The following is a 20,091-nucleotide window of genomic DNA, read 5'->3' on the forward strand; positions in this document are numbered from 1 at the left end:
CATGGGTTCTTCGGGGGTATATATATATATATATATTATATTTATATAATTATAATATATATGAATTTGTATATTTTTCAACTTTAAACAAGAAAACTAAAATATTTATGATTTAAACTTTAAATATTTAAACATGCACATTATTGAACATTTAACATTGACAATGAAATTTCAAAATTTCTAGTTTGATATCAAGTGCAAATTGGAATTTACATATTAATAAGAATCATGATATATGTCCATTGTCATACTACATTCAAAATTTGTCGCAAGGCATCTCCAAACAAGAACTGGGAAATTTTAAAATACTAAAATAAAAATATCTAATAGTGAACAATGGCTTCCTTAAGCCATGTCGTCAACATCACTTAGATCCCCAGTTAGCATGCTCTTGAGGTAGGGATCACTCTCATCTTGAGGCTCTTGCTCATCCATAGCAACTGGAGGTAGCTCAATAAGGCCATTTGGTTGTATCTCCTTGTCCACACACACAGGATCGTTTGTGTATTGGCCCCATCTCTTGAAAGGACCCTCCTTGTATCCAGGGTCTTTTCGAGATATGAGACGAAGTGCGCTATGAATGTACACTAAGTTCTTTGCCTTCTTTGAGCCCAACATATTTCTCTTTATTAAATGGATAAAGGCATAAGTACTCCAATTCCTCTCGCAAGATGAAGAACTAGTTACCTAGAATATTAGGGAAAGCCCATTAAATTAATTAAAAATTAAAAAATAAAAACTAAAATGAACCCCAAAGAACTCAAAAGAACATGATTTTGGGGTTCCAAATACCTACCATCAGGGTTCTCCGTACCCGTCAAGACAAAAGAACCCAAATTCTTTTTTAATGAAGAACCCGGTTCTTCATAGAAGAACCTGGTTCTTATGGGTTTTCTCAGAAGCACCCGAACCCGAATTCGGTACTTGGGGACGAGAACCCGGGACGGGTTCGAGAACCCCACCCCCGAGTTCAGGAACCCATGCAAGACAGCTAAATACGCAAAATAAGTTTTGACAATTTTCCTACAAAAAGAAAAAAATAATGCTTTAGGATGTTACATTAAAACCAAATTCAGTAACACCAGAAGATGTAAAAGATATCTTAGAAGTAATTCTTCGAGAAAACTAGAAGGCAATGCAAAATATGTAGAGAGAAGTTGAAAAGATTATCGTAGACAAAAACGAAGAAGTTACTCGCCTCAAGGACCATAGCGAAAAATTATTGACGCAATTTAAAAAACTTAAAAATGATAAGAAATCATTGAAAAACAAATTAGAAGAACTTATTATGGAAGAAGCATCAAAATTTTCAAATGTAACAGTCCAAGTTGAAGAAAAATGAAACAACACTGATCTAGTGAATATCACAACTCAAGAAGATTACTAACTTGTTGAAGTAAAAACATATTCCTATGTTGTAGCTCAGACAATGAAAATTCCAAGTGAAGATTCTGTAACCATCTTAACAACAGTAGTACCTGAAGTAATTCAAGAAGTTGTGACCCAGATGATAAAGGAAAATCAAATTACAAGAACTCCTTATTGACATCCAAATCACAAGAGTAGACATCTCAATCAGTTTGCATATCTTTATCACTTATGTTAATTTTAGGTATGTTCTATGCTTAGAGCAATTTACTTCAATTTTTCATTTTAGCCCAATGACAATATTCAGATTAGCAATCACATCAACATGATAGTAAAGTGCAGATAGAACATAAACATAAACATCAGAAGACAAGCCAAGACAAGAGGACACAAGATGTGGCGCCAACCAGGGACAAACCCCAATGTGGGGAAACCCTTGATCAATTCTTCTTATATTCTTCAATAGTTCAGTAGAGAGAGAGAGAGATAGTACAAATACATAAATCTAAGATTTTGTGACAACAGTATAAAACCCTTGAGCAGAGAAGTCAAAGCTGGTTAAACTGGATAGAAACTTTCACCCAAGTGACGTAGGAAAATCCGCCTAAAGGCAATTTCTCTGGTTTTCACAATATCCTTATGTGAGCCTGTGGGTTATGGCCCACCTATACCAATCAGAAGTGTTACATTGGTGGATTTTAAATAAACCCAACCAATCATTGTACAGTGGAATAACACAGTATCTGCCAACTAAGCCGGTTCCACCTGAATGCATAAGACCGGACTCCAAATGAAATAAACCTGCGTCCATGAACTCCTCGGGTCCGCTCAAGATCCTCGTATCGCACATCGCATTTCGCAATTCCTTAAGCCACGGCTCATGAAATATTGCGATGCGAGACTGATCACTGATCCCCACCGTTTATCATACCATTCAATCCGACGATTTGTAGCCCTTCAACTAGCACGTGGCTTACCAAACACTCAACCCCCGTAGTTGACTTCGACATAAGCGTTTGAAAAGGAAATCGACAGTTTTGATTGAGTGTGGGCTTCGACCATGATCAAGACCCCCGTACACTTCTATCCCTTGCAGTCTATTCCTCCGTCGTTAATATCCGTCAATCTAAACGATCCGACGGCTCCCTCTGCGCTTGTATGCTTATGATGGAATTCACCTTTCCACCCAGATTTACTCTACCACACTCTGTTTAAACACTCACGACACTCATACAACAATTAACTCATTTTATCGTTGGATCGCCATCGATCCTTACAGTGATGATGGTCGATTAATGAACCAACAACACGGGAATTAACTCAATAGCACATAAACACACAGACATACGAATTCCACATAGCACACATATTTATATTATACACAATCGGTTACAGTCTAAGGCATTTCAGCCTTGGTCACAATTTCTCCTCTCGACTACATTGAATCCACACTCTCTGTCTATGCTTCCCCTAACACTCTCTCTGTTTCTCTGTCACACAACACAGACTCTTTATAGAGAAAGTACAAAGTCGTGGATCATCTTAGATCACGATTTCCTCTCATAAATCGCCTAAATCTCTCAACGCACATACATGGCAGATAATTACATTAAATTAAGTCTTCTCGAGACTTATCAATTCCATCAAATTAGCTCGTTTTTAATAGAAATTTGCTTCCGGTTCACATGGTTGTCCACATCTCCTCCTCCATAGATTTGACTTTGACTTTTAATTAAGGGTGGTCGGATGCTCCTGCATTAGACTCCTGAGGCATCAAAATTTATGACCTTCGGGTCATATGATTCTCCTTCATCCCATAGCAATTCTACCCACTTCCTCAGTGGAACTGCTTTTATGATCTTTCTGTGAGCTGCAACAAAACCTCTACAGTAACAGTCTTCTCTGCTACACGATACCTCACCAAGTTTCTCTACTCTGAGCTCAGTCTTTCGGCATCTCTCTGGTTCTCTCTTCTTTGGAACCATTTGAGCACTACATGCTCTAGGCTGCTGCAATCTTCTCACTTTCTTCTGCTGCTATCTGTACGACAATATAAAGATCACAAATTCATCAATCTTCAACATAACTGTACCTCCTTTCGCTTAAAATGACGCAGGTGGTTAATTGAACAGCAATTGAACAACAACTGAACAGCAATTGAACAACAACTGAACAACAATTGAACAACAACTGAACAACAATTGAACAACCACTGAACAACAATTGAACAACAACTGAACAACAATCGAACAATAACTGAACAATAATTGAACAATAATTGAACAACGACCGACCCCTCGTTGACTTTCCCTTTTTGCACACAAAATCTTCTTTTTACTCACAGGAAACCTTTCCCTGCTCTGATACCACTTTGACACAGGAAAAACTGCCTAAAGGCAATTTCCTTGGTTTTCACAATATCCTTACGTGAGCCTGTGGGTTATGGCCCACCTATACCAATCGGAAGTGTTACATTGGTGGATTTTAAACAAAACCCAACCAATCACCGTACAACGGAATAACATAGAACCTGCCATCTAAGCCAGTTCCACCTGAATGCATAAGACCAGACTCCAAATGAAATAAACCCGTGTCCATGAACTCCTCAGGTCCGCTTAGGATCCTCGTATCGCACATTGCATTTCACAATTCCTTAAGCCACGGTTCATGAAATATTGTGATGCGAGACTGATCGCTGATCCCCACCATTTATCATACCATTCAATCCGACGGTCTGCAGCGCTTCAACTAGCACGCGGCTTACCAAACACTCAACCCCCGTAGTTGACTTCGACATAAGCGTTTGAAAAGGAAATCGACGGTTTTGATTGAGTGCGGGCCTTCGACCATGATCAAGACCCTCGTACACTTCTATCCCCCGCAGTCTATTCCTCCGCCGTTAATATCCATCAATCTAAACGATCTGACGGCTCCCTCTGCGCTTGTATGCTTATGATGGAATTCACCTTTCCACCCAGATTCACTCTGCCACACTCTGTTTAAACACTCATGACACTCATACAACAGTTAACTCATTTTATCGTTGGATCGCCATCGATCCTTACAGTGATCGATGGTCGATTAATGAACCAATAACACGGGAATTAACTCAATAGCACATAAACACACAGACATATGAATTCCACATAACACACATATTTATATTATACACAATCGGTTACAGTCTAAGGCATTTCAGGCTTAGTCACAATTTCTCCTTTCGACTACATTGAATCCACACTCTTTGTCTATGCTTCCCCTATCACTCTCTCTATTTCTCTGTCACACAACACAAACTCTTTATAGAGAAATTACAAAGTTGTCGATCATCTCAGATCACGATTTCCTCTCACAAATCGCTTAAATCTCTCTAACACACATACATGGCAGATAATTATATTAAATTAAGTCTTCTCGAGACTTATCAATTCCATCAAATTAGCTCGTTTTTAATAGAAATTTACTCCCGGTTCACATGATTGTCCACATCTCCTCCTCCATAGCTTTGACTTTGACTTTTGATTAAGGGTGGTCGGATGCTCTTGCATCACCAAGTATCATCAACATGAAGCTCATCATACAGAGCTAAACATAGTCAAGCCTTGACTCAATATAATTCCCAGAACGCTGTAGTCTTCTTGCTGCATAAGCTGTTCCACTGTAACACTGTCCAGGTTTCATTGGCACCCTAAGAACTGCCTTTGTTGCTGGCTATGGCCTGCGGCCTAGCCCAGCAACAAGATAAGCCTCCAGACCTTTATCAACCAGCATCCAAGCAGCATCATAAAAACATCCAGCTGTTTACATATGCTGATCTAGGGCAGATGCATTCCTTCATTATGTAACAGTGACTTACCAACTTTACACACAGTCCTTAAGGCATGACTTAAATGACTTCCATCATCATGCTGTCACCTACAACAATCCGAATTTATATGCTGTCCTTTCAGACCTCCTTATACTGTGAATAAGTGCCATCTTATGCTGCGGATAAGGAGTCTCTTTCTTTGCTGCATATAGGGTTTCTTTGCTGCGGAATGAGGGTTGCACTAACAGTGGCAGGGCATCATTCTTAACTGTGTCAAAGGCCTTTCCTTGACAGCGTTAAGAAGGAGCTTCTTCAGGCAGCGAATAGGTCCTCCATGACTGTGATCTAGTCTCCTACAGGATTGCGGATTAGGGCACTTTAACAACGTATAGATTAGGTCTCCCTTGCCAGCGTTTAGACCTCCTTTATGCAGCGTATAGGAGCCTCCTTCAACTGTGGATATAGAGCTGCATCTAGACCTTCTTTTGCTGCGGAATAAGGCCAGCAGTTAGGGCACAAGGGACTGCGTATTAGGGTCTTTCTTTTAGCTGTGAAGAGACCTCATTTACTGTGGCTAGATCTCCCTCTTTGGACAGCGTATAGGGGCTTCTTTAAGCTGCATATAGGTCTCCTCTTTTCTGTGCATAGATCTCCTCATAAGCTTGTGGCTAGGGCACATTATGACAACAGATTTAGGGCCTCATAGATCAGTGTCAAAGGGTCTCTTCTAGACCTGTGTTTAGGGCAACTTAGGGTCTCTTCTAGACCTGCGTTAAAGCCTTTCCTAGCTGTGTTATAGAAGCCTCCTTCATGACTGCGTTAAGGGGTAGTAATCTCCTCTAGGGCAGCGTTAGACCTTCTCCCAGGGGCAACGTATTCTCTTAGAGACTTATCCTTCCACCAAAACCCAAACAAGTAGAGAGGAAGAGATCACAAGAGGTGTCTAAAATGACTTGCAAGCCACCTCTATTTATAGTGCAACGTTGAGGATAGATGGGGGTAATTTGGTTGCCAACTGACCTTGACGAATTGCCACATAACACAAATAAATTCATATCTCCATGAATACATGTCGGAATCGGATGATCTTTAGATCAATTCTACACCTCTTGACGAGAGGAATCCAAGAAAGGTATCAGCTGCCATAAATAAGTAGACCCACATGGAGTTTGGCCCTAGTTGCCAATTTTAACAACTTAGAACATAAACAATTGACTTATGTTCCAAAGACTACTAATATCAGTGCAATTCAGTCTTGTGATATAAATTCACTCAAAATACCCAGCAACCACAAGATTCCACAAAAGATTAATTTAGGATGGTTAGATCCTTTCTCAGTGCAACAATTTTGCTTATCACTAAGAGGATCCTGTCATCTTGTATCAATGAAGATAACAATCCCAATAATTTGTAATGACGTGAACAGATTACAAGACAAGAAACAGATGACACTCCTTGTTAGCAATAAGCTTTGAGGACAAAGATTTTCTGAAGAGGAAGACAATGTTATGAATATAATATATATATAAATAATGTAAATAAAACTAATAATAAACAATCATAAGAATGATTAATTAGTGATGAGTGTAGAAGAGATGTGTCTCTAAGGACATGAATGGCCATTCATGAAGGGCCCCAGGTATATAAGCAGGCCCTCATTTGTAACAATCTCATATATCATACCATTCTGTACATTCTTATATCAATATGCTACTTGTTCTATAATGGATATTTACATATTTCACATTTTCTGTGTTCTGCTGCGTATATAAACTTTGTTCATAACACAAACTTTGCCTCCATTACATTTTCTATTAATTCTGCACACAGGCTCCCTCCACAAGAATGACAGTCCAGACTCCATGGCCTCCACCAAGTTAACTTGGTCTCTACCAAAAAAAATGAGCAGACCTCTGCTTCACGACATCCACTAAATCATGCACCACTACCTACACCGCATTAGGCACAAAGAGACCTCTGCACACACAAATTCATACCAAAACCATGGCTATTTATTTACTCGCAGATAGAATGTGACTGCCACCAAATCACATCCTCTATGGCTGTTGCATATTCAATGGCTAGGGTTTGAGATGCTAGACTCTTCAGGAAATGGTTCTACCTCCCGTTTTCTTGGTGATTCTTCTCATCGTTTCTAGCTATAACAAGATATCTCTATCAAAATGAACAAAACACCCCTTCTGACTTCTCCTCTGCATGGCTTCTGGTAGACAAGCAGATCTCCACCTAATCACATGTTGACCAAGCAGTTAATTAACCAAGAATTATATAAATGAAATTGAATGAAATTGAATTCAAAGGCACAAGTAAAAACACAATGTTTTACGTGGTAAAACCTTGACAGGGTGTCAAGGAAACATCCACGGGGCAAGGAATTGGATTTTCTATTAAATAAACAATTATTCTCCATGGTTACAATAGTTCGGGCCTTCATCATTTTATAAGAGCTTCCTTCGTTACATAACTGTTGTTTCGGTATAAAACCAACTTGGCAGTAAATACAATTTTTTTATACATATTTACACCTATGTTTTAAAAGCCGACCGACTTGGAATCGACTCGGCCGAGTTGGTCTGAGCCGGCAAAAAATTTCTGACCCGGCCTTCGAATCGGTTCAGTCGACCGAGTTAAGACCGAGCCGGCCGAGTCTGTGTTAACCCAGCCGAGTCACTTCTTGCAGCCAACAAACCAAAAAAACGCAATTTTTTTTTTTTTTTTTTTATGATTCGGCTGAGTGTTGGGGACTCCATATTGTTTTATTAATGGTTAGTTGTCTTTGGGGTCCATTCCCCTCTCCCAAACCTTATTTAACCCACTCAACTTCTCTCATTCTCTCACAGCCATCTCATGCATTTGAGTGAGAACTTCAGTGAGAGTTTGTGAGGAGTTGTTGAGCTTGTTTTTGGAGCAGCAGTGAGGAGTCTTGGGTAAGCATTGTCGCTGGAGTGAGGAGCTTCTTGGGCAGCCATTTGGAGCAGCATTGAGGAGTTGATTTCTTGGAGCAAGCTTGAGTAGGCAGTTTGTGCTTGGGGGTATTTTTTTTCACTTGTACAAATCTGTTTTTGCTTATTAAATTTTAGATGCATATCTAGAAATCCTAAAGAGTGTTTTTTGTGAAAGAAATGAATATTGAATCAATGTTTTTTTTTTTTTTTTTGTTTTGTTTTTTATTTTTATTATTTTTTTCAGTTTCAGATTGTTTTCTTTCATTTCCTAGTCAAAAAATGACACCTAGAGTGAAAGATGTTGCTTGGGCATATGTTGAAATGGTTGATAGTCAAATGCATTGCAAATTTTGCCAAAGGAAAATTAAGGAAGGCCCTGGGGGCATTAATAGGCTAAAACAACACTTGGCGAGGATTAGAGGCCAAATTACTCTATGTACCTCACCAGAAATTGGGGATATTAGGAAGGAATTGTTAGCCAGCTTTGAGAAGTTTAAACAAGATAAGGCTAGGCAAAAAGAGTTAGAGGCTGAAATTGGGAGGAAGAGGGAGATACAAAAAATGATGGCCCAGGCTACCAACCCCCATTATGATTTTGAGGGTTCTTCCTCTATCCCTCATACTGATGCATCCAACCCTTTCCGATATGTTCCTCCCTCTTTTGGTTCTATTCAAGATAAGGGAAAGGGTAGAATGAATTTGAAAAAGGGTGATATCAAAAGTTATTTCACTCCCTCCTCTCCATCAGATGCACATGGTCCTCAAGCTAGTAAAAGTTAAATGCAGCCCACTTTAGATGACCATTGGAAGAAAGAATTGAGGGAGACTGCTTGTGATTACATAGCTAGATGGTGGTATGATGCTGATATCCCCTTCAATGCTTCCCGTTCACCATATTATGAGCCTATGTTTGATGCCATACATGCTGCTGGAAAAGGCTTCAAAGGCCCTACTATGCATGAGCTAAGGGGTTATCGTTTGCAGAAAGAAATTTCATCCATTAATGAGTATTTGAAAGATTTCAAGGACTCATGGGCAAGAACAGGATGTACCATCATGTCAGATAGATGGACTGATCAAAGAAACCGTACCATCATAAACTTTCTTATCTTCTGCCCACGGGGAACCATGTTTTTAAAATCAGTTGATGCATCTGATAAGGTAAAAGATGGGCAATTGTTGTTTCAACGATTGGATTAGGTTGTTGAGGAGGTGCGGGTGGCTAATGTTGTTCAAGTCATCACAGATAATGCCTCTAACTATGTTCTTGCTAGTAAATTGTTAGAGGAAAAACACAAGACCATCTTTTGGACCCCATGTGCTGCACATTGCATAGACCTCATGCTTGAGGATATTGGAAAATTAGATTGGGTCAAAAACACTATAGATCATGCCAAAAGCATAACAAAATTTATCTACAATCATTCATGGATTTTGAGCCCTACGAGGAAACACACTAGGGGCGGGGATATTACGAGGCCTGCCATCACTAGATTTGTTACTCATTTTTTGACATTGCAATCTATGCTTTCCCAACATAGAAACTTGCAAAAGTTGTTTTTCAGTGATGAATGGAATCAAAGCCAGTTGTCTCACAAACTGGAAGGCAAAGAATTGAAAAAGAAAGTTAATGAAGAAATATTTTGGAGAAAGGCAGCAGAGATTATGAAGCTTGCTGAGCCACTGGTTAAGGTGTTGCGGTTGGTGGATGGGGAAAGATTGGCTATGGGCTTCATTTATGAGGCTATGGATCAAGCAAAGGAGCAAATAAAGAGGGCATACAAGGATAAAGTGGCTAAGTATGGGCCCATTTGGACAATCATTGATGAAAGATGGAACAATCAACTCCATTGCCCTATACATGTAGCTAGGTATTTTTTGATCCCACGGTATCATTAAAAGCTAAGGAGTCAGGAGCTTTGAGGGGGGAGGTTAGAGATGGACTGATTGACTGCATTGATCGCATGATCCCATTGGAGTCTGATTAGCTGGAGATACACCGACAGGTCACGACCTTCAGCAATGCCTCGGGTACCTTTGGGAAGAACTAGCAAAGATTGCAAGAGAAGCAGATGAGCCAAGTAAACAAAAATTTCAATTTTAAAATTCTTAATAGTTTTTTTAAATTTTGTTAAATCATTTATAATTTGAAAGTTGGATATAATTTGTAATCTTGTTGAGCTAACTCATTACACTCCTATGCTTTTTGCAGCACAATGGTGGGAGGCTTTTGGTGGCCATTGTCCTGAATTACAGAAGTTTTCAATTCGTATTTTGAGTCAAACTTGCAGTGCTACTCGATGTGAGCGCAATTGCTCTGTCTTTGAGAGGATTCACACAAAGAAGAGAAACCGTTTGGGTAAAAAACGGTTAAATGATCTAGTGTATGTCCAATACAACCTTCAACTCAGACGCAACCAATTGCTGAACAAAAGACCTGATTCAGATCCCATTGTGTTGGAAGACATTGATCCAACATCAGATTGGGTAGTGGAGAGTCATCCAACAGAGTTTGATCCTGATGAGGATCTTGATTTTGATTTAGATATGGAGGCGTCACTCGAACATGATGTTCAGTTGAATGCAGATCCTGATCCACTTGTACTACCAGCCTCAGCCTCACAGCCAGCAAGGACTCCAGTTGCAGGCGCTTCCTCTTCTCAGCCACAACAGAAGCACAGCTGCATATCTACTATATCTCAGCTTGCATCTGCTGCACAGCCTGCTAGTGCTACCACTTCTACAGTTGTAGTTGGAGATGATGATGACGAGGAGCCATGGGGCCCCCTGTCTGACTCTGATGATGATCTAGAAATTGATCCACATGATCTTGGCTCCTTTGGCAATAGCTACTAGCCAGTGGCCCAGTAATACTGGACCCTGGTCACAGTTTACTTTTGTTGTAGAGGCCATTTCTAGCCTCCTTGGTTATGTGTTTTTGTTTCGATCATGTATGCTATGTATTGGACAGTGCACTGGGTGCCATTTTGATATAATGGATATATTCATGAGCCTACTTTGATCATATGTTGTCTTCCATCTATATTCTATTTCTAATGTTGTGTGTTTGAACTTTGAACTTTGGAAACATGAATGAAAATCTTTAAAAATATGTTTTTTAATAAAAAAATAAATATTTAATGTATTTTTTACAATGACCGAGTCATTGAAATCGAGCCAGCCGAGTCGATACTGAGTCGGAGTCGGAGTCGACCCTCAGCTGAGTCGGAGTTTTAAAACATTGATTTACACAATTAGTTGTCAAATTCCAACAAACTCCACCTTGACAACAATTTTCCTAATCCCTTGCCCATTCCCATTCATCATCTGTTTTGCAAGCCAAGAGAAGCTAAACACCATCGCAACTTCTCTACTGTAACTGGCTTCGTGAATATGTCTACACAATTCTCCCGTGTATGGACCTTCTTGAGAGCTATTTTTCCGCCATCGATCACATGTCTCAGAAAATGATACCTTACATCAATGTGCTTGGTCTTACTGTGATAAGCTGGATTTGTAGCCAAGTGAATAGCACTCTGACTGTCACAGAGTACATTCACTTTCTCCTGCGTCCTTCCAATCTCATCAAGTAGGCCCTTTAACCAGATTTCTTCTTTACTGGCATCTAAAGCAGCTATATATTCTGCTTTGGTAGTGGATAATGCAACTGTTTCTTGAAGCTTTGACATCCAACTAATTGCTCCACTGCAAGAGTAAAGATATAACCTGTAGTAGATCTCCTTTTGTCCAAATCACCTGCATAATCAGCATCTACATATCCGCAGATTGATCCTTCACTACCATTAAAGATGATGCAATGGTCACTTATGCGTCTTAGATATCGAAGCACCCATTTCACTGCTCGCCAATGTTCTTCACCTGGATTTGCCATGAACTTGCTGACAACTCCAATTGCATGTGAAATATCAGGTCTTGTAGATACCATCGCATACATTAAGTTGCCTACAACATTTGCATATGGTACATGAGACATATACTGCGTTTCTTCATCAATTCTAGGACTCAAAACCGAAGAAAGCTTAAAATGGGAAGCTAATGGAAGATTAACAGGTTGACATTGTTCATACAAAACTTTTCAAGTACTCTTTCCACATACTTCTGCTATGATAACCAAAGCTTACCATTTTTCCTGTCTCTGTGTATCTCCATGCCCAAGATATGTTTTGCTGCTCCAAGATCCTTCATATCAAACATCCTAGAGAGCTGAGCCTTTAACCTATTGATCTCTTCCATGCTTTTGCTTGCAATAAGCATATCGTCAACATACAAAACTAAGATAATGAATATGCCACTGAAACTCTTGAAGTATACACAATGATCATACTCACTTCTAATAAAGTTTTGGCTCACCATGAAGGAGTCAAACTTCTTGTACCATTGCCTGGGAGACTGCCTCAGGCCATACAATGATTTCCTGAGCTTGCAAACTAATCTTCTGCTGCGACCTTGTACAAAACCTTCTGGCTGTTCCATATATATCTCTTCATTCAAATCACCATGTAGAAAAGTTGTTTTAACATCTAACTATTCTAACTCAAGGTTAAGTAATGTAGTTAGTGCCAACACAGTACGAATAGAAACCAGTTTTACAACTGGTGAAAAAATCTCATGAAAGTCAATACTTGAGAATACCCTTTTGCTACCAGTCTCACCTTCTACCTTTCGATACTTCCATCAACTTTTCGTTTCAATTTGAAGACCCATTTGCATCCAACAACACTTCTCCCTTCAAGAAGTTCTACAAGATCCCAGGTATTGTTCTTGGCTAAGGAATCCATTTCTTCTTCCATAGTCGTTTTCCATTTTTCGCTATCAGTATCATCTACTGCTTCGTGATAATAAGAAGGTTCCCCAGCTTCAGTAATCAAAGCAAAAGATGAAGCAGAATCTTCATACCTTTTAGGAGTTTTTCTTTCCCTTGTAGACCTTCTTAGAGTGACTGGTTATTGAGTTGGTTCAGAAACTTCAACAACTTCCTTTGTATCTTCATCACCTTTTCCTCCAGAAGTCTCTCCTCCTTTTCAACTTTCAAAAAATGGTCTAGCCTCCAATTGAATTTGTTGATTCGGCGATATTGATTCTTGTTCAACATTTGATTTTAAAAGGGAAGATTCATCAAATGTTACATCTCTACTAATGACTATCTTCCACGACGTAGGATCCCACAACTTGTATCCTTTCACTGCATAGTCGTACCCAACAAAGACATAATATTTCGATTTTGGATCTAATTTTGAACGCTGAATTTTAGGAATAAGAGCATATGCATCACAACCAAATATCCTTAAATGTAAATAATCACAAGACTGACCTGACCAAACTTCTTCAGGAATTTTACAATTAATTACTACTGAAGGTGACCCGTTAACTAAATAACAAGCAGTGGATACTGCTTCTGCCCACAACTCCTTTTGCAAGTTAGCATTGTTGATCATGCTTTGGCTCTTTCCATAAGAGTCCGATTCATACGTTCATCGACACCATTTTGCTGAGGAGTATAAACAATAGTTTTGTGTCTAACAATTCCTTCATCCTTACAATACTGTTCAAATTCTAGAGAAGTAAATTCACCACCATTGTTAGTTCTTAAACATTTAATTGATTTGCCTGTTTTTTTCTATCATTGCTTTAAATTGTTTAAAGACATTGAATACAACTACTTTCTTTTTCAACATAAAGACCCAAACTTTACGAGAGAAATCATCAATAAACGTTAAAAAATATAAAGCACCTCCATATGATACAACAGGAGATGGTCCCCACAGATCAGAATGAATATAGTCTAAAATTTCTTTATTATTATGACTTCCAGTTTTAAATCTCTGTTTACACTGTTTTCCATACACACAATGTTTATAGAAATCCAACTTCAAGGATTTCAAAATAGGAAGTAATTTACGTTTCATTAGTACCTGAAGACCTTTCTCGCTCATGTGACCCAATCGCTGATGCCATAGGCGAGTACCTTCTTCTTCTTTCTCTGACACAATTGCTGCTTCACTGACTTGAGTACTTCCTTTGAGTCTGTAAAGATTTCCGACCTTTTCTGCTTTCATAACAACTAGGGTGCCTTTAGAGACTTTCAACACTCCATTCTGACTTGTAAACTTATAACCATCTGAATCCAACACTCCCAAAGAAATCAAATTTTTCTTCAATTCAGGTACATGTCTAACACTAGTTAATGTTCTAACTGTGTTATCATACATTTTAATCCTGATATTTCCCATCCCAACAGTCTGACATGATACATTATTACCCATAAACACAGAACTACCATTTACATCTTCATATGAAGTAAACCAATTTCTGTGTGGACACATGTGATGAGAAGCACCAGAGTCTAACAGCGAACTTTCAAAATCCTGAGAGACATTACATATAGGTAAAGTTTCATCTATCATACATAATTCTTTAACAGATAAAACTTCGTCTATCATACCTGAATCAACCTGATTTGCTTCCTTCTTCGGGTTATCAGACTCTTTTCGTTTCCAACAGTCTTTCTTAAGGTGTCCAATTTTATTGCAGTGCCAACATTTTGCCTTACACTTCTTTCCCTTTGATTTTGATCTAGAAGACCCCCTTGTTTTTTCTCCTCTTTCCTTTGACCGTCCTCTGGCTATCATGGCTTTTGGTGCAACTGTTTCAGTACTAGATTTCCTTCGTACTTCTTCAGACAAGAGAGCTCCCACAACTGATTCAAATTTCAAAGAATCAGCGGTGCTCAAACTGATTGAAGTTACGAAGTGGTCCCACGACTTGGGAAGAGAACACAACAAGGTTATAGCTTTGTCTTCTTCTTGAATTTTAACTTCCATATCTGATAATTGGCATATAAGTGTATTAAAAATATTTAAATGTTCTGCAACTTTTGTACCCTCCATCCGCAGACTGTACAATTGTCTTTTCAAATAAATTCTATTGGTTAACGATTTTGTCATATATAGTTTTTCTAGTTTTTCCCATAAACCTGCCGCTGTACTCTCTTCAACAATGTTGAAGAGAACTTCATCCGCCAGGCATAACCTGATGGTACTAAGAGCTCGGGCATCCAAGTCCTCCCAGTCTGAATCTGTCATGCTAGCAGGTTTCTTATTTGCCCCGTCTAATGCTTTGTGCAACCCTTGTTGCACCAGCAAATCCCTAACTTTCAGTTTCCATAGAGCAAAGTTGTTCTTGCTGGTGAATTTCTCCACCTCGAACTTTGCATTCGTCATCTTGGCCATTTCTTTCCTCCTAGGGTTTTAGTCTTTCAACTAAGGTTTCTCTGAATTTATCTTCCTTTGATTTCTTCAAAAAAAATGATTATGTTCCCCTTTAATAAGTTTCCAAAACTTCCACAAAAAACTTCAAACCCTATTCAACTTCAAAACTTCCACAAAAAACTTCAAACCCTATTCAACTTTTTCTGTATCCTTTTTAATTCAGAATTTCAGAGAAAAAAACTTCCTTCTTCCCCTTTCTTTTTTAAATACACCCTACTCATCCTCGGTTCAGAAATTTCCCTACTCCAATTAAAAAAAAATATCTTTGTTTCTGCTATAAAGAAGAAAAAAATTACCCGAATTTCTTTTTAAAGAGCAGCTCTGCTTCAAATAGGGGGCTTTCTGCTTCTCTATGATATTTTCTACTTTGACAGGGGCTCTCTGCTAGCAATCTACACGACGGGCTCGGTCATTGCCTCTGCAGCTCTCAAATTTTATAATTTTTTTTTTCTTCCAGCAGGCTTCACACATAGATTGCAGAGTTCTTTCAGACAGACGGGCTCTTCCCTCCGGCGTCAAAACTTCAGCAATCGACCTTTCTTCACGACAGGCAGACAGTGGTGTCAGACTTCAGCAATCGTGGATAGACGACCCTTCAAGAAAAATCGACTTCCTCACGGCGGCAACGGTGGCTCTTTCCAGCAGCTTGATTCTTTCCCAGCAACTGGCAGCCCTCTTCCTCAACAGCGGCAACACAACTCTTTTTTATGTGGTTGTATGCCTGGTGCACTTTCTTGATGAAGGCTCGACGGCTTCTCTATTAAACCGGCATGCTCGGCTCCTTTCCTCTTCACAACGTCAGCAGGGGCGGCATCGTCATTTCTCTCTGTAACAACAACGTTTCTCACAGCGACTCAACAGCTCTCAACTTGGCTCCAATACCAATTGTTGACCAAGCAGTTAATTAACTAAGAATTATATAAATGAAACTGAATGCAAAGGCACAAGTAAAAACACAATGTTTTACGTGGTAAAACCTTGACAGGGTGTCAAGGAAACATCCATGGGGCAAGGGATTGGATTTTTTATTAAATCAACAATTATTCTCCATGGTTACAATAGTTTGGGCCTTCATCATTTTATAAGAGCCTCCTCCGTTACATAACTGTTGTTTCGGTATAAAACCAATTTGGCAATAAATACAATTTTTTTTACACATATTTACACAATTAGTTGTCAAATTCCAAGATCACATCCAGAACTTCGGACACAACTCAGCCGTTTGATAGAATGGTTTGTACTTAGACTCTACCGAATTGTGTTTTCACCTCTGTGAGCAGAAAAGCTATTCCTCCTCTGTGCTGCAGGATTCTCATGGGTTGTCAAGTCTAGGGTTAAGGGTGTGGTGATATGGTTTGACTTCATCTTGCTCATTATGTAATTGATGCCATTATCAATCTGCACTTTCAATTGCACAGTTTGATAAAGAATTTTGATTAAAATCAGAATTCCCTAGATAAATGAATGTTATCTAAAGATTTTATTTATCCTGGTAACGAAAATCAGCTATTCGAGCTGTCTGCTTTGGGAATGATTACTTAGGTTGGCAGCTTCTGTGCTTGTTTTAAATTCTTTTAGTTGATTCAAAGTATTTTATTCAATGTTTGGTACTACCTGTCTACCTTTGAATGGATTACCCATGTTTAAAATACATACAGATGCGTAGTAACTGCACTGAGATCTATCAACTAGTTATAGTCTGAAGGGAGTGTACATTTGCATAGAGCTGATGATATTAGATGGCTCATTTGTGATTCTATAATCTAACACAATATTGTTGTGAATTAGTATTCTAACATACCAGTTGGGCTGCAGATGTTATAGTTCACAGATTACTTGCTGCTGCTTTGGATTTGTATAAGTTGCCTGCTGTGTTTCAAGACCGGGCACGTCTGACGAGTATTGCTGACAGTAAGAATTTCTAATTTTATTTCTCTGTTGCGTTTTAAGAAAGGAACTAGGTTGTTACATGTTGAAATGGAGAAGTAAAGGTCAAGACAACGTCGTCTTCTGATTGTTAGTTTTTCAATATCTTGTACCTTTATTTGATTTATGTTTTCTTACTACGTTTAGAAATAAATTAATTTTTAATTCTACTGTGAAAATAGATCCAACTGCACAGCTACTTTTACAGTCTTCTAATGTTTATTTTTTCAATGATCGATACATCTATTCCATTAAATATTACGTTTGCATGATAACTTTTGGAAATTAAGGCGTGTTTAATTCTACGGGAAGAATGGGGCTAACTGCGCAGCCATTTGCACAGATTTGAACTATCGGCATCGAAATGCTCAAATGGCTGGCCGTGCTTCTGTTGAGCTTCATACTCTTATTTATTTCAGAAAACGGTGAGATTTTATTATTGATTCACAATCTTTAAAAGTTGAATGGACACTTTACACTCGCATGTTGTCAAAAGTCATTTGCACTTATGGGATGATGTTTTTCCAACCAGGCCAATAGATGCAGAAGCGAGAATTGTCAAAATCAGATCTAATGGCTTAATTGTGTTTGTTCCCAAGTAAGTTGAATATTCACATCTATGGACAGTTTTAGGAAGTCATCCTTACCTGGTTTAAACATGATGTTTATGGTGAAATTGCTGCAGATATGGTATTGAAGGTCCCGTTTATTTGATCCCAAAGGAAAAAACTAAAGATAATCAATCAGGAAAGGGAAGTAATGGACAGATTGAATGGGTAGTCGATCAAGAACATCAGACAGTGACAAAAGCAGATAGAAGTGTAACCTATAAAGTACTGAAATCAGTAAAGGTTCATATAGAGGTGGTTGAACCTCAACCTAATCGGCCCAAGCTTCAGCTTACTCTCATCAATGTCTAGTTTCTGTTGTAATATATCCCTGTTTATTTTTCATGCCACTGGAAGTTGAGACATTGGAAGTTGGGACATCTAGTATTCTTCTCATTATGATAAATGGCTTCTGTATGATATTCATTATTTTGATAAGTTAAGTCTCAATGATGTCTTAGTTTATTAGTGGTCCTTGCTTTTTTCGGTGGCCAACCATGACATCTGCTTTTTCTGATTAAAAACGTTTTCGCCTTCAAAAAATGGTCAGCAGTAGCATTACATTGAAATATATTAACATGTTTAATTATGCTTGAATTGTAGATATTAATTATCAATAGAGATTAAAGGAAGCATTTATTTATTTATTTTAAATTATGTTTTGAATTTTCAGGTCTGGTAGAAGTTAACCACATGGTTATTTATATTTAGGGTGATGAAAGTGATTTGAGCTATAATTTGAGAAAAGTTTGGGAAATTTAAAAATAACCTATAAGCTCAATGAAACAGAGGTAGGAAGATAAATTTTAATAAATTTTAGGTTTTCTCGATTGTTTATTTTATTATTGAACTCTTTACGAAGATGCTTGTGTTGCCTGATACTTATCATTGTTTTATTTAAGTGGAAATAAAATTATGTTAACTAATTCTGATTCAAAGAGTAATTTAAGTAGAAGTAAAATTACTTTGACTAATTCTGAATCAAAGAATAGAATAGGGTAATCATGGGAAAGATAAAATATCTCAAATATAAAGTTACCCAGTGCAACAAGCTTTACAGGTTTGGACAGTCGTTCATATTTTCCCAATTCGGTCATCTCAAAATGCTTACTTGGTCATTGCTGCAGCTCATGTGATTCAGATTTCTAATCAGCCTCAGTACTTGCTTTTGTTGAGGAATATAATAGGCTTAGGTTCATCTGATATGTATTCGGGATTTTTTCTGAGAGAGATTTGGGAGGTATTATTTGTTTTTAATATAATGGTTATCATGCAAATTTTAATTATATATATATTTTTAAATAATTGGTTCAAATTTTATAAAGTCAAAATTATTTTTAAAAAAATAAATAAAATATCAATAAAATAAAATAAAATCTAATAATAAATATAAAATTATTATTGCATTTTTAATATCAAATATGATATATTTTAGTCAATTCTATTGATGTGATAACTTTGAAGTGGTTTTTTATTAAACAAGGCTAATAGTTGTAATTAATTAAAAGTTTTATAGTGTAAAGAAAACTCTGCACATTGAAAGCAAAAATTTCTCGGCATAGTGAAAATTTCCTCCACACAGTGAAAGCTCTTAACACAAGTTTCAACAATAGTTTAAGTGATGCTATTCACTATCCATTCGAAAAGTTAAAGTATTATTAATAAAATAATCTAAAACTAAAATATAATTATTAAAGTTCATTGTATTAGAAGTTCATTAAAGTAGGATCTTTGTTGAAGTTCACTGTGTGGAAGTTCATTGTGTGGAGGTCATCCGCACAATGGACTTCCTCATAACACTAATTTAAAATTAAATTATTATTATTGTTTATTAAGCAATAATCTAAAATTAAAGTATTATTATTTATTAAAATGCTTTAGATTATTTTTATGTTATGATGATGCCCCCACAATGAACTTCCTTAAAACACTAATCTAAAATTAAATTATTATTATTGTTTATTAAGCAATAATCTAAAATTAAAGTATTATTATTTATTAAAATGCTTTAGATTATTTTTATGTTATGATAATGCCCCCACAATGAACTTCCTTAAAACACTAATCTAAAATTAAATTATTATTATTGTTTATTAAGCAATAATCTAAAATTAAAATATTATTAT

At 37.6% G+C, this 20,091-nt stretch overlaps 1 protein-coding gene across 2 annotated transcripts in view; it reads left to right on the forward strand.

The window, feature by feature from the left end:
* The window catches only part of EMB2763 (ribonuclease II family protein), a 253,929-nt gene extending 235,499 nt beyond the window's left edge, over positions 1 to 18,430 (forward strand). For both annotated transcript variants that reach the window (XM_089406033.1, XM_089406032.1), the window contains exons 22-25: positions 17,247 to 17,342; positions 17,701 to 17,782; positions 17,890 to 17,955; positions 18,043 to 18,430. In XM_089406033.1, the coding sequence (XP_089262159.1) occupies positions 17,247 to 17,342; positions 17,701 to 17,782; positions 17,890 to 17,955; positions 18,043 to 18,277 (479 nt within the window). In that variant the 3' untranslated portion in view covers positions 18,278 to 18,430. The remainder of the gene's footprint in view (positions 1 to 17,246; positions 17,343 to 17,700; positions 17,783 to 17,889; positions 17,956 to 18,042) is intronic.
* Positions 18,431 to 20,091: the final 1,661 nt, after the last annotated feature.

Source organism: Pinus tabuliformis, chromosome 2_2 (genome assembly GCF_031772625.1).
Source record: "Pinus tabuliformis cultivar Carrire ecotype Pingquan chromosome 2_2, CPIR1, whole genome shotgun sequence".
NCBI classification, from domain to species: Eukaryota; Viridiplantae; Streptophyta; class Pinopsida; order Pinales; family Pinaceae; genus Pinus; species Pinus tabuliformis.